General features: G+C 31.6%; 1 protein-coding gene across 1 annotated transcript; it reads right to left on the bottom strand.

The window, feature by feature from the left end:
* Positions 1 to 940: 940 nt before the first annotated feature.
* sta (stubarista 40S ribosomal protein SA) lies at positions 941 to 8,730 on the bottom strand. Its single transcript, XM_035355275.1, has 5 exons — positions 8,646 to 8,730; positions 7,478 to 7,842; positions 2,905 to 3,033; positions 2,695 to 2,814; positions 941 to 1,105 (listed from the first exon to the last, which is right to left on the bottom strand). Exons 1-5 carry the CDS (start codon positions 8,728 to 8,730, stop codon positions 941 to 943), a joined length of 864 nt encoding a protein of 287 aa, XP_035211166.1.
* Positions 8,731 to 13,297: the final 4,567 nt, after the last annotated feature.

Below are 13,297 nucleotides of genomic sequence, written 5' to 3'. Positions count from 1 at the left end.
CCTCTCGAACAGTAGTTATTAACTTTTTTTTTTTGCCCCATGCACACCTTTTAACAGATGTTAGGTTATTTCCCCCTTTCCAAAGCTTGAAAAATAGATTTGGATTACTTTAAATGAATCAACTAAAAGTATAGAAAATATTGATAAATACCATAACTTGAACTAAAATAGCTTTATATATGCATAAGCTAAATAAATGACCGACCATATTCACTTCTGGTAGAACTCTTCTAGGGATTAAAAAAAAAAGTTTAAGCGACACTTGCAGTATTGACGAAATTTAAGATTGTAGTACCCAAACTGAACTCTACAAAGGCAAGACAGACCATCTTGTCCCTGAAAGGGCACCAATCACCTATGTAAAAAGCCTCCAGTGAAGGAATACAGCTATTTTTGGAGCCCAAGTCCCAAGCCAAGGTTAAAAGCAAAAATGTATGGTTCTTGTGCAGAACTGAAGCACTCTCTGAAAGTTAAGGAAAGAGCTGATATTTTGCTTATTTACTTTTTCCTAAGGTGCATACTAAATCTTTGAATATTTCACTTTGTTAGTTAAAATTCTAATTACTTCTTGATTAATTAATGGTAAACTCATATCCAGTAACCTAAAGTTTTATGTAAAATATGTTGATAAATTGTTTATCACAGACTTTCAAACAACATCAATTAGTTAAGGAAAGTTGATGAAATATCCGGACTCGTGCATTTAACCTTTGTTCTCGACATTGTGCTACTGAATTTCCTTCATGGAATGCTCAACATTACTGAATGTTGTACTGAATTCTCCCTCGTACATTAAAATTGAATATGCCGAGGCCAAAGTCAACACTTAAACTGCAAATTATCAAATGTCAACCAGGCTTATGTCTGCATTAAATGAATAAAAAATACACATCCTTATTTAAATTTATTTATTTCTCTTTTCAATTTTTTCTTAACAGTCCTAGGGCCATCCACCATCTGCCCAGTCATTAGATGGAGGTATCGGTGCAGTAGTTGCAGGTCCTACTGGTGGTATATTAGCTGGCGTGGACCAATCATTTGTCTGAGCAGACCAGTCTTCTGCAGGATCCGTATATCCAACTGTCTGAGGTTCAGCAGCAGACCACTAGAATAATAATAAAACTTATCAAATTTCATTCATAAGGTTAAAGAGAACATAATTTCTAAAGCTTTAAATGCAATGTTTATTCCCTTAAAAATAACTTTAAAGTGATGTGCTACACTAATGATAAACATTACTTATTGGGGAGAAAGAATTTCACACTTCAATAGCAAACTGAATACATTACAAACCCATTTTGTAATGGATTGAATGCATGCAGAATCAATGACAGGTTGAGAAAATTTATTTTCTTAATAGAAACTATTTATAGTTCCGGAACTTTTCACAAAAGTACTTGTACAGATCTTTTCAGAATGACAGAGCACAATCAGTAGTTACACTTCAAACTATTAAGAACGTTGAATGCAAGACAATATAAAAAGCCCCAATGTGTCATATCACACAGCAATCTCTCAATAATCTGAGCTGAATTTGACGCTCTCTCTGAATTCATACAGCTTTCTCCATCTGCCAAAAAATTTCTAGTATCTTTGATCCCTCAAAACTGGTGGAAAGCATACAGTTATATATAGGTATAGGACCAAATAGTTCCAGAGTTTGGCAAATCTTGTCAAATTTGGTTACAAAAATTGTATCTATTTCTCCGGCCAAGCTTCATTCTTGGGGGCCTTTCATGTTACATTGCAGTACAAGAGATATTGCAATTTACATACAAGTCTTTCCATATATTTCATTATGTTAAGAACTTGAGCAACATTTTTAAAATTAAGTGGCAGGACTAAAACCATATCTGAAAAATGTTACTTTTATTTCATGTGCACAATGAGAAATATTATTCCTTGATAGAGTTTTGTGATAGTCAATTAAAAAATAATCATCAACTGCAATAAAAATACGATATAATCATGTAAAAATAAGTTATAATTACTGTGCTTGATTCAAAGTTCAAAACTTTTACTCAAAGTGTGTGTGTGTGTGTGTGGGATATTACCTCTATGTTTAAATTGCCAGACTAAATAAGTTTCCTAACACATGCACTGAAAAAGATTTTTCCACGAATCCTCATTTACAACAATTTAATAAATTCCAAGATTTTGCATTCTTTCTAATTAGTTGACCTATGTGAAACAAGTGCCAGATGGTACTCTTTTTTTTTACGACCATCTTAAAATAGCGTGGCTGGAAGTTCTCTGATTAACATTAGTCATGGGAGAATGCATTTCTAGGAAAATTTTTATGTTACGTCTGGTCATGTACATCATACTTTACTCACACAGATACTGCATAACATTTAACTGGATGATAATGGAAAGAATGATGTGGAGGAATCTGATTTGTTTAAAAAGTGCAATACCATTGCATATAATGGAATAAAATATTATGACAAAAAGAATAACCTCTACAATAAAGAATTTGCATAAACAAAAAATTCATGCTATGCTGTCAGACATAAGACACATCTTAATCAAATTTAATTTCTTATACGATCTTACAGTATAAACATTTTCAAAATAATATATTAAAATATACTGATGAGAAGAGCTGCTATTAATTTAAGATTCTTTAACTGCAACATCCACAAGATATGGTAACAAATATTGAAACTTAAAAAATTATTGTGTCAAACTTACATCAGTAACTTCAGTAGGATTAGGTGCAACATCTCCACCACCCCATGGTTCAGATGGAAATTCAGGCACATCTTTGACAGGTCTTTCAGCTTGAACCGCTGCCTGCTCTTCCTTTTCAGCCTGGAAATACATATGACATTTTAGTATTCTGATAAATTACCTTATATTGTAAAATTATTAAAAATATAATATCAAGAATTAAGTTCTTACATCTTCAGGATCTCTATAGAAATACAGATCCACCATAACATCCCATTTCAGTTCACGACTGATTGTTCCTCTCATGCGCAGAACTTCTCTTGCAAGCATCCACCACATCAACCCAATGGAATGAGGCCCCTGGAAATTTGAAACTCATGAACATTATAAATGCACAAAGGCAAGATAAGTACAATTAAAAGTAAAAAAATTATGAAAATTAAGTCCAACGATTGAGATGGCCTGTTTTCCTTAGTCCAGTTACTCTTTTTATTCTGTTTACAGCATGCACTAATTTGTTTTACTCTGTAAAATGGAAGCAATAATGTATATAGACCCACGGCCAATGATTGATATTTTGCCCACCTTGTGTGGTTGGCACATGCTCTAGTGCAGTCCTGTACAGACCTATTATTCTGTTAACCTTTCATACATGAAGTAATTCTTCTTTAAAAAGTGAATAAACAAACAAATCACACGACATTTCACTTCCTACACAAAGAATTTGTTTTATAATATGGAACTTTCTACTTCCTAATCTTTTCGACGATTCTTTCTGTCCTTACGATGAGTTACTATTTTCTTACTAAATTACAAAGGGTATATAAATATTTTTTGAACTATTTCAGGGTTAAGTTAATAGTTAAAAAATATTGAATAATAATTGTTTAAAATGTTTGATCCGATAAGCTTTTTCAGCACTAAGTCTGCGCTGTGATTTCCATGACTGAAGAACTTATTTATAAATTTTTCCAGAGTATTGATTTTCATTCCTCTTGTCAATCATGGGAGTTTGCAAAAACACATTAAAAGGGTATATATGCAAAACTTGTCTCAGTCATCTTTTTCAAAGTGACATGTTACTTTGTCTTGATGATGTTTCACTCTTTGAAAGTCATAATATCAGTCGTAAAACTTTCTCCTGATAATACACCGAGTTGATTTTAACATCTTTCTTTTCTTAATTTCCTACTGTATGAGAATCCTGCAATAATCATAAACCACTTACTGAAACTTTCTTTGCATTGATGGAAACAAACATGTAGCTTTTTTTCCTTTCCTCTTCATTTTTGGTATTTTTTGTTGCAATCATTTAGATAAACCCATGCTTAATCAAGGATCAAAATGTATTTCCCACTAAATAATTTTCACGCAGAATTCTACAAATTGCTCTGTGTTGAACCATATGCCTCAGCAAAAGTTAGCGAACATTAGCTTTCTTAAGTTATAAATCTTGATTTATTATTTTATTATTGCCACAGATGTATTTAAAGATTTGCAATTTATTTCTGCAACGGTGGATTTTCTCTTGTTACCAATGATTTAACTTAAGAAACAATGCATAACCTTTCTGGGGTATTTGTTTACAGTCTTTCTTTTCATGTAGAAGTAATGACTGATGGTTTTCCTCTTTCTGATTAACAACATTGCTTATTTTGCACTTGGAAATTTTAATACCATGCATTTAACAATGTTTATGAATTATGGATCAGGAATATTTCTCTTCAGAAAGAGTAAAATCATGTCTTTCAATCCCCAGCTTGTTCACAATGTGATATTTTGGAAGAAGAATAATTTTAAAAGTTGCATATATTTCTCACTTCAAATAATAAGCTGCTCCCAGAAATTGTTATTTTTAAACATTTGCTTTCTTTAAATTTTTTTATCAAAATTGTACTAAAAATTTATTAACACCCTCTGTACATTTTACATCATCACTTACAGAAAATATAAATACACAGTCAACCGACAGAAAGTTGACATTATCCAGATTAAAAAAAATCTAGATTGTGATTAGTTACTCTAAAAAACTGAACCTCTACTATAGTTCTACCATCTAAACCCCAATCCTGCTTGGCATTCTGCCCAAACATCTAGACTCGTCGGTTGTTATTATTTGCTACAATGTGAAAGTCTTCTTCTCCATAAAGAGAGTATTTATATGCTCGAGGGTCAGAAAGTCCACATCCCCATTTTGTGAATAATTTGAACCGAATTGCGCATGCATGTTTGCTCTCATGGTCACAGATGAGGCGATCAAACTATAATAGTAAATTAAATATAAGCAGTCTTACAGGATTAGACAGATTTATTTTATCAGGGCAAAACATAATAATGCTATCTGCTTAAGGAGAAAAGGCTTTATGCAGGACTCTGCGTGTGAAACTGGCTCATAGTCATGACATAAATAATGAAAACAGGAGATGAGTTTTGGAGACTGGTGTACTTAGAGGTGATTAGATGTGTTTTCAATTTGCTCATGCTGATAGCCCTCGCTAGGTGACCCACGCAGTTTTTTCTCGTGCCATTTTGGAGTGCAATTGTTTTCGATGTGATTTACTAATGATTCTTCGCTTATGTGATCTAATGACTGTGTAATTTGGTGCATTTTCTGTGTTTTCATCATGGCGGGAAAGGAAATTCCCCCATTTATGTCTGATTCTGGGATTAAAACAATTGCTGCTCGAAATCAGCTCACGGATGATCTGTTAACATATGCAAATACAAAATTATTCGAATACTGGCAAGATCTAATCGCTAAAGAGGCCTATTCGGAAACAGAATATGTGGACGCTATGTTATTCATGGACAGAATTAAATGGAATATAAAACGTGATGCAGAGATTATTGCAGACTATTCCAAAATTGTGAAGGATGAAACGTTTACTAAACAGATGCAACTGGAATATGAAAAAACCAAAGCCTTTGGTTAAGGACTTTACAGTATTTATAAAGGTAAGTGCGATTCTTTTTTGCACTCTGAATCCTTCCTATGCAAATTTAACTCTTCATGAATTACATGTTATGAAATATATGAGTAAAATTTCTTGTGTTACTGATAATGTGAATACTGACTGTTATGTCAAATGACAATACTAATGATGCAAATGTTGTTACCCCAAATGTAAATGATGCTAGCAAACCTAAACCTCGACGAGCTTCCAAAGAAGTGTCAATACATGTTCTCAATGAGGCTCAAGATCATGGAGTTAGGAAAGGGAGGAGGGGCCAACCCACGCTAAAAATGAAGCACTGATTTGAAGCTTGGGTCACCAGATGGGGTGTTCTTTGTTTACATTCAGAAGCTCGCTTGACAAGATTCTGATAGTATTTCGACACACGACGGTTCCATAGAAATCGAAAAAGGGACACTTTCGCATGAAAGAAACATTTATAGTGTGATGGATAATAGCAATTTGTATAGTTTAGTGACATTTACGCAAAAATCAAATCTTGGTTATTTTTGGATAACTAACAACAGCGATTTTGATTATGAATTTGTTTTATAAAATTCTAAGCTGTCGCACTACAAAAATATAGATTTTAAGAAAAATGTTATGCTTAAAGAATACTTATAATTTTCATTCAAATTATATTCATATATATTTTTTATGTAAAACTTTCGGGTGTATGCTAAATTAGTGTAAATTACTTTACACGAAAAATATAGTGAATGCGCAGAAATTAAAGATTTGCACATGCCGGAAATGAAAAATAGGAAATATGTATGGGTATTTATGCATGTGCTTGCAAAAAGCATGCATCTGCCTTTGACAAAATACTTAAATATTCATTAAATTATTTATAAATGTATTTGAAATGAAGAATTTATTCACTTATAAACAACTGTGAAAGTACTGAAGAAATCTAATGATTAAATGTATCTAATTTATAATGATTATAAATGTTATCTAAATATATAATAATCTTAATATTGAATTGTAAACATAAATTGAAATCCTGTTGACAAATACGTTATAAAACTATTTAAGCAAGAATTGTTCGTATTGGAAAGCAATCTGTTAAAAGGAATTGTGAAGCAAATGCTATGAGATGCGCACTTAAGAACGTAATAAAGAGTTTTGGAATATGTATTGTTGAAATGAAGGTTAAAAAAAATCTGATAAGTATAATTAAAAGAATTATTCCCCTTACATTTTATAATAACTCAGTTACAAGTTTTAAATAATACTTAAAAAAAAAAAACTTATTTTATTCCCTTTCAGAAATGTTCAGAGAAAGTCAAGTACTATTTAAAGTATTTCGCTAATTCCTAATAATTCTCTAATTTAAAATGAACCGAATAGAGCATTAATTATAAATTGACTTACATTTTTTGATTTAAAAGATGCCTCAGAAGCCAAAAAATCATGTCATATTTAAGAAATTATTTTAGGAAGAAGCTCTATGAATAGAAAATAATACAATAAACTTTGATCTTAATTTTTGTACCTTAACCGAATAAAATCGAATTACCTTAATTTTTTTTTCTAATGTAATTAACGAAAACTTGTGAAAATATTTCATTCAAATTAAACCATTCTGAGAAAACTGTCCTGTGAAAAGTATAGCATTAAAGTTTTGTGAACAACCAATGACTTTAAGATAACAAATGGTCAAATCTGCCGATGGCTGAAATGAAGACAATGTAAAATTGCGAAAAGAGTCTCTTAGTAAGCGCGAAAAACGACTATGGAGTGATCTCACCTGAAAAATTATTATTATGAAGTATACTAATTAAAAATTTCAGTAGCATTAAAGATTTAAAATACAGTTTCTATAAAGTGACTGAAATAAAAGATACCTTGTTATTACAGGGTATGGCTATGTCGACATAACGAAGTGGAGAATCGGTATTGCAAAATGCAATAACTGGTATATTGACGTAAGAAGCTTCGGTCAAGGGTTGATGGTCAACACGAGGGTCTGTTACAACAAGTAACCTAGGCTCTCGGAAAGCAGCTTGAATCTGATTAGTGAAAGTTCCAGGAGTAAATCGGCCAGCAATTGGAGTAGCTCCGGTGGCAGATGCAAATTTGAGAACAGCACGCTGTCCATATGTTCTGGAAGAGATAACACAGATATCGGCAGGATTTTCAATGGCTACTATAGCCCTGGCAGCAAGCAGAAGTTTTTCCCATGTCTTCCTTAAATTAATCAAGTAAACACCTAAAAACACAAAATAAATTTCATTAGATCTGAAATAAAAAAATAATATTAAAAGTATTCTTCATATGGATTTATTAATGTTATTACCTCTCCATAATTTGAATGTTGATTGAAGATCTCATCAACTTGATTGCCTAATACACTAGAATACTATACTTGTTTTGGTCAAACACTGATATTTAGCTCTTTGCTTTCATACAAACTCATGATATTAATATTTTGACTACTCTTATATGCTCCCTAAGATCACCAAATGTGGCGATATGTGTTCTGCGCTAGTTTTTGGCATGATTGCGAGTTGTACGGCAACCCTTTTGACGTTGACTCTTTTGCTGGAGTGGTTTAATTGTTCTTTGGTTCGTGTCGTGTGTGTTTTGAAATGGCCTATGTTGCAAGAGGGTCTTGGGCTGTGCATGATAAAAGTAAGGAAAAGCTGATGCAGTGCATTAACCCTTTTCCGGGCAGTGGTAAATATCCTACCACTACGCAATTTGTTTCCTAGCACTAGACGGAAAATTATTTACCATCGCCCGATATCAGAAATTGTCCTCAGGAACCACAGCTTCAATTTTTTTTCAATAGATGGCAGTACGGGCCACGTAAACCGCTACATTTCTGGATTCATTCAGTTTTCAAGCAAAAGGGAGAGGGTAAGCATGTATTTTTTTAATTTTGTTGTGTAATAATAAATAAAAACATGTTAAAAACTATATATTGATATATCTTGTATCTTAAAAGGTATGATAGCTAAATTTTATTATGCATTTAAAAAAATACAGCGAAATATTTTGTATTATACATACTTGCATTTGGTGGTAAAATATTTACCACAGCCTGCTTAGTGATTTTAGAGGTGGTATATAATTTACCACTGCTTGATCGAAGCATAGTTTTACTGAAATGTTTCGCTTTAGAAGCATTTGTTTGGCATGTTACTTGATTTCTTTGTATATATATTTATTCTAATAATTTTATATTATTTCAATTATTGATTATTATTAATATTATGGAAAATATTTTAGCATTTCTTTAGGATTACATAAATATTTAGATATTTAGAAATTATAAAATGTTACTTTAGTTTGCTATAAAGGTACTATTTTGGTCAGCATGTTCAAGCGATTTCATAATATAAGTAACTAATAAAATGTAATGAATATTATTTTAGGTAAATGCATTGAAAAAAAAGAAAAAATTAAGGAGAAATAAAGAAAAACTGAGGAAGCTGCAATCTATTGATGAAATAATGGTAAAATTCAAAGGAAGATCCACAATGAAACAATATATGCCAGGGAAACCCATAAAAAGAGGACATAAGATTTGGGCTAGATCAGATGCATCAAATGGTTATCTATATCACTTTGAAGTTTACACTGGGAAAAAAGACGATGGTTCCATTTCTGAAGGTTTAGGATATAGAATGAAAAATAAATCTAACCAGTGATTTACAGGGTACGTTTCCTCTTTTGGTGGTTATTGATAATTTTTTCACGTCAGTTCCACTGATGAACACTGTTTTAAAAAAAACATATATGCCATTCATTGGTACTGTCAGAACTGACAGAAAATAACCTTCCTGTAACTATGAAGAAAAAAAAAAAAAAAAAAAAAAAAAAAAACTTATGTTGTCATGTAAAAACACTGTTGCAGTGCAATGGAGGAATACCAAGATTGTTACTCTTCAACTGTACATAGTCTAAATGACATGACAGAGGTGAATAGAACACAGAACGATGGTTCGAAAAAGCAGGTTGCTTGTCCTAAAGTAGTTGCCGACTATACGAAATATATGGAAGGAGTGGATAAATTTAATCACTTGAAATCTTCATATAGTAAAAGTAGGAGATCAAAGAAATGGTGGCATCGACTATTTTATTTCCTATTAGATGCTGCTCTTATCAATTCGTATATTTTGTATGGGGGACATTCACAAATTGGCAAGAAATTCTCATCTTGAATTTAGGTTGAGAGTAGCTCGCGGTCTAATAGGAGGCTTCTCTAATAAAAAACGGAAGCTGCAATCAAACTGGTTATCAGCGAAAAACGAAAATGCTATACCGAGAGAAATCCGAACAGCTAATGTTGGAACCCACATGCCAGTCAATGGAGAAAGTTACAGAAGGTGCATATATTGTAGCACAAAAGTAAACCAGAAACGTACCAAAGTGTTATGTTCAACGTGTGTACGTACCACTGTGTGCAGCTCCTTGTTTTAAATTATTTCATGAAACTCAATAGAAGTAGTATATATCTAGTTATATTCATTTCTATAATCAATTTTATATTATGAATACATATGTATTTAAATAATCGAGAATAAATAGTTTCATCAAAAATATATGTTTATTTGTGATATTTTTTGTAATGCACATTTTTTTCTTTTGCAAAAATCAGTAAAACGCCATTGCTCACATCGGGCGGTGGTAAATATGTTACCACCCCTATTATAAACAACACCAACAACAACAAAATTTTTAAAATAGCTTTTTTGATCATGAACAAGCTACTTTTCCCTAATAATGGCATAAAATATTAATTTTGAAAATAAATGGCCTGCGCCCGATAAAGGGTTAAAGAGTGGATTGAGGCTTGCATAACTTTTTCTTCGAGTGGCTGGAATCTTACAAGGATTTAGGAAAAGGTTTTGAACATTTATTTGTGAACCATAGTATGAATTTTGCGGATAGTGAGTCTGGCTGTCATATAAATAACAAAGAGATTACGTGGCGGCATGTTAAAGATAGGTTCTGCTGTCCGAAGAAACATCTATTATGGCAAGTGCATTTTATTTTTTACTATGAATTTCTGTTATTGTTTTTTTGAATTATTTGTAATTTTAGTTTATTTTGTTGGTATGTGTGCAATGCCTAGATTGTGCAATTCGTAATTTTTTTTAAAGTTTAAAGAGAATGCTGTGTACATAGTATTCTTTGATATTTATTGTTGTTGGTGTGCGTAGTTTGTAGATTCCTTTGCTGGCTAGATTGTGCAATCGTAGATTTTTTTAAAGTATATATTGGTATGTACATGGATTCTTGTCAAATATTTTTGGTTAGAAACTTTATTGCTTTTGCTAAATTTTTTGTTTTGGATTTAAGCTTAAATTGTGTGTTCAAAACGTGGTTTTTGCATATGCGAAAACCGCGTTTTGAGACTTCGCTGTGTTTGGCGATCTGAGGGTGCATATAAGGGTAGTTCCAATATTTTTAATTCTGATGCATATCCTAGAGAGGAATAGAAGATGTCACAATACAAGAGGTCTAATTACTACTAAATAAATGTTCTTTTGAGAAAAGAAGCTTCATTTAGCAGCAAGGGCCAAGATACCATTAATTCTCAAATAAACCATGATCATAAATGAATACAAATTTTCTATTTAAAGATGCCATTAAAAAAAAATTTCATCTACATCATTTCATGACAAAACTTCCTAGCAGTGATACCAGTTCTCAATTACATGAACCAGCTTTAATTTGCATTACGCATGGAAGTTATAAGCACTATGATATCAACATGCACTAAAGGTCCTTTAACCCTTAACTTCCCACTGTTGCATTTCTGCAACACATGATTTATTTTAATTTAACAAACTCAATATTTTTTTAAATTACCCACAAATCACTTATCTAAGAAAAAAGATTACTGCAACAAAATATATGCTACTTTTATCACTAGATGGCAACACATTTTCCCCAGAAATCATAACAATTATAAAAATCTCTGATGCCTCAAGAACTGTGTTTTTGCTATAAAGAGAATCCATTATATTTTATGCTTCCCCTTGTTTATTGACGTAATAAAATTACCAGGTAAGAAATTTAAACATTTTATGTTCATTTAAAAGTAGGTTTGATTTTCTAATGAAAAAAGTTTGAAAGAAATTTGATTTTAATTATACGTTGCAGGTTTGCAACATTGGTCTTTGGTTACCATTTTGACATGGCCAAAACGCGTATACTAACCCAAGCTGAAATTGCTAGATATATGAATAATTTGGATGAATTAAGTGATTTAAGTGAGAATGGTCTCGAATATTCTGATGATAATGTTGATTTTTTACATGATTGTGTGTCATCTAATGAAGATTCGGATAGCGACTGTGAATAGTATTAGTTCATAAAAATACAATTCAGAATATAAAAAAATCCGATGATGATAATAAATTAAATAGAAATATTTCAGTCAAAGAATCTTTTTTAAATTTAACTGTTAAGAATAATAAAAGATTGTCAAAGAATATTTTATGGAAAAATAAAAAAATTCATTGAATGAAGAAGTAATAAAATTCCATGGAGATGATACACTCCCAAGAGAAATTGTGGATTTGGACACACCATGCGATTTTTTAAAATATTTATGGACGGACGAGATCATACATAACATTTATGAAGGGAGCAAATGATATGCAATTGAAAAGAATCCAAGTAAGCCTTTGACTATATCAGAGAATGAAACAAATCAATATTTGGGCATTTGTTTTTATACATCTCTAGTTCACCTGCCAAACTATAAAACATACTGATCAGAAGAGCTTGGATCTGATTGAATTAAAGAAACAATGCCTCTTGAAAAATTTGAAACTATTAGACAGTATTTCCATTTTAATGATAATGATAAACATCTACCAAGAGATCATCCTAACCATGATTAGGCTGCATAAAATTAGACTGCTTTATGATCTAAATAAAATTTTTGCTAAAGTTACTTTAGAAAAGCATCTGTCGATAAATAGCAAATATGCTCAACTAAAGTAATATATTGTATGAAACAATACTTACCAATGAAGCCACATAAACGGGGATTTAAATTTTTTGTACTTTGTGGGATATCAGGTTTTGCACATAAATTAGAGTTATATTCAGACCAAGAAAATAATGAAAAGTATAGGCAGAAGGGTGAACCAGATTTAGGTGCTAATGCAAATGTCGTAATACGATTAGCAAGAATTAAGTCGTAATAAAAATTTACTCCACTTTGATAATTATTATACTTCTATTACTCTTTTAGCATACTTATCTAAAGAAGGGATATATTCTTTAGGAACCATAAATAGGAACAGAATTCCTAATTCCAAAATTTCTACTGAAAACGTTTTCAATAAAATGGAACGAGGACATTCAATGGGATTTGTTGGGAATTATAATGATGTAGAAATCTCTGTGACAGCATGGAAAGACAATAAAATTGTAATAATGGCCTCAACATTTGCTGGTGAAAAGCAACTTGGAAAAGTATCGAGATATGACAAGAAAACTAAAGAACGTATAGAAATTATTAGGCCTCACGTCATCGAAGAGTATAACAAACATATGGGAGGTGTTAATTTACTCGTTAGCATAATAGCTCGACACAAAACATTAATGAGAAGCAAGAAATGGTATATGAGAATTCATTTGTTTTGAATTTTCATTTGCTAGATTTAGTTACGTAAATGCATGGTTACTGTACAAGTGAG

The sequence above is a fragment of the Stegodyphus dumicola genome, chromosome 7 (assembly GCF_044657685.1).
Source record: "Stegodyphus dumicola isolate Sdum_Otavi_A_Nest chromosome 7, ASM4465768v1".
Taxonomy (NCBI): Eukaryota; Metazoa; Arthropoda; class Arachnida; order Araneae; family Eresidae; genus Stegodyphus; species Stegodyphus dumicola.
This window is presented reverse-complemented; position numbering and strand designations above follow the sequence as displayed.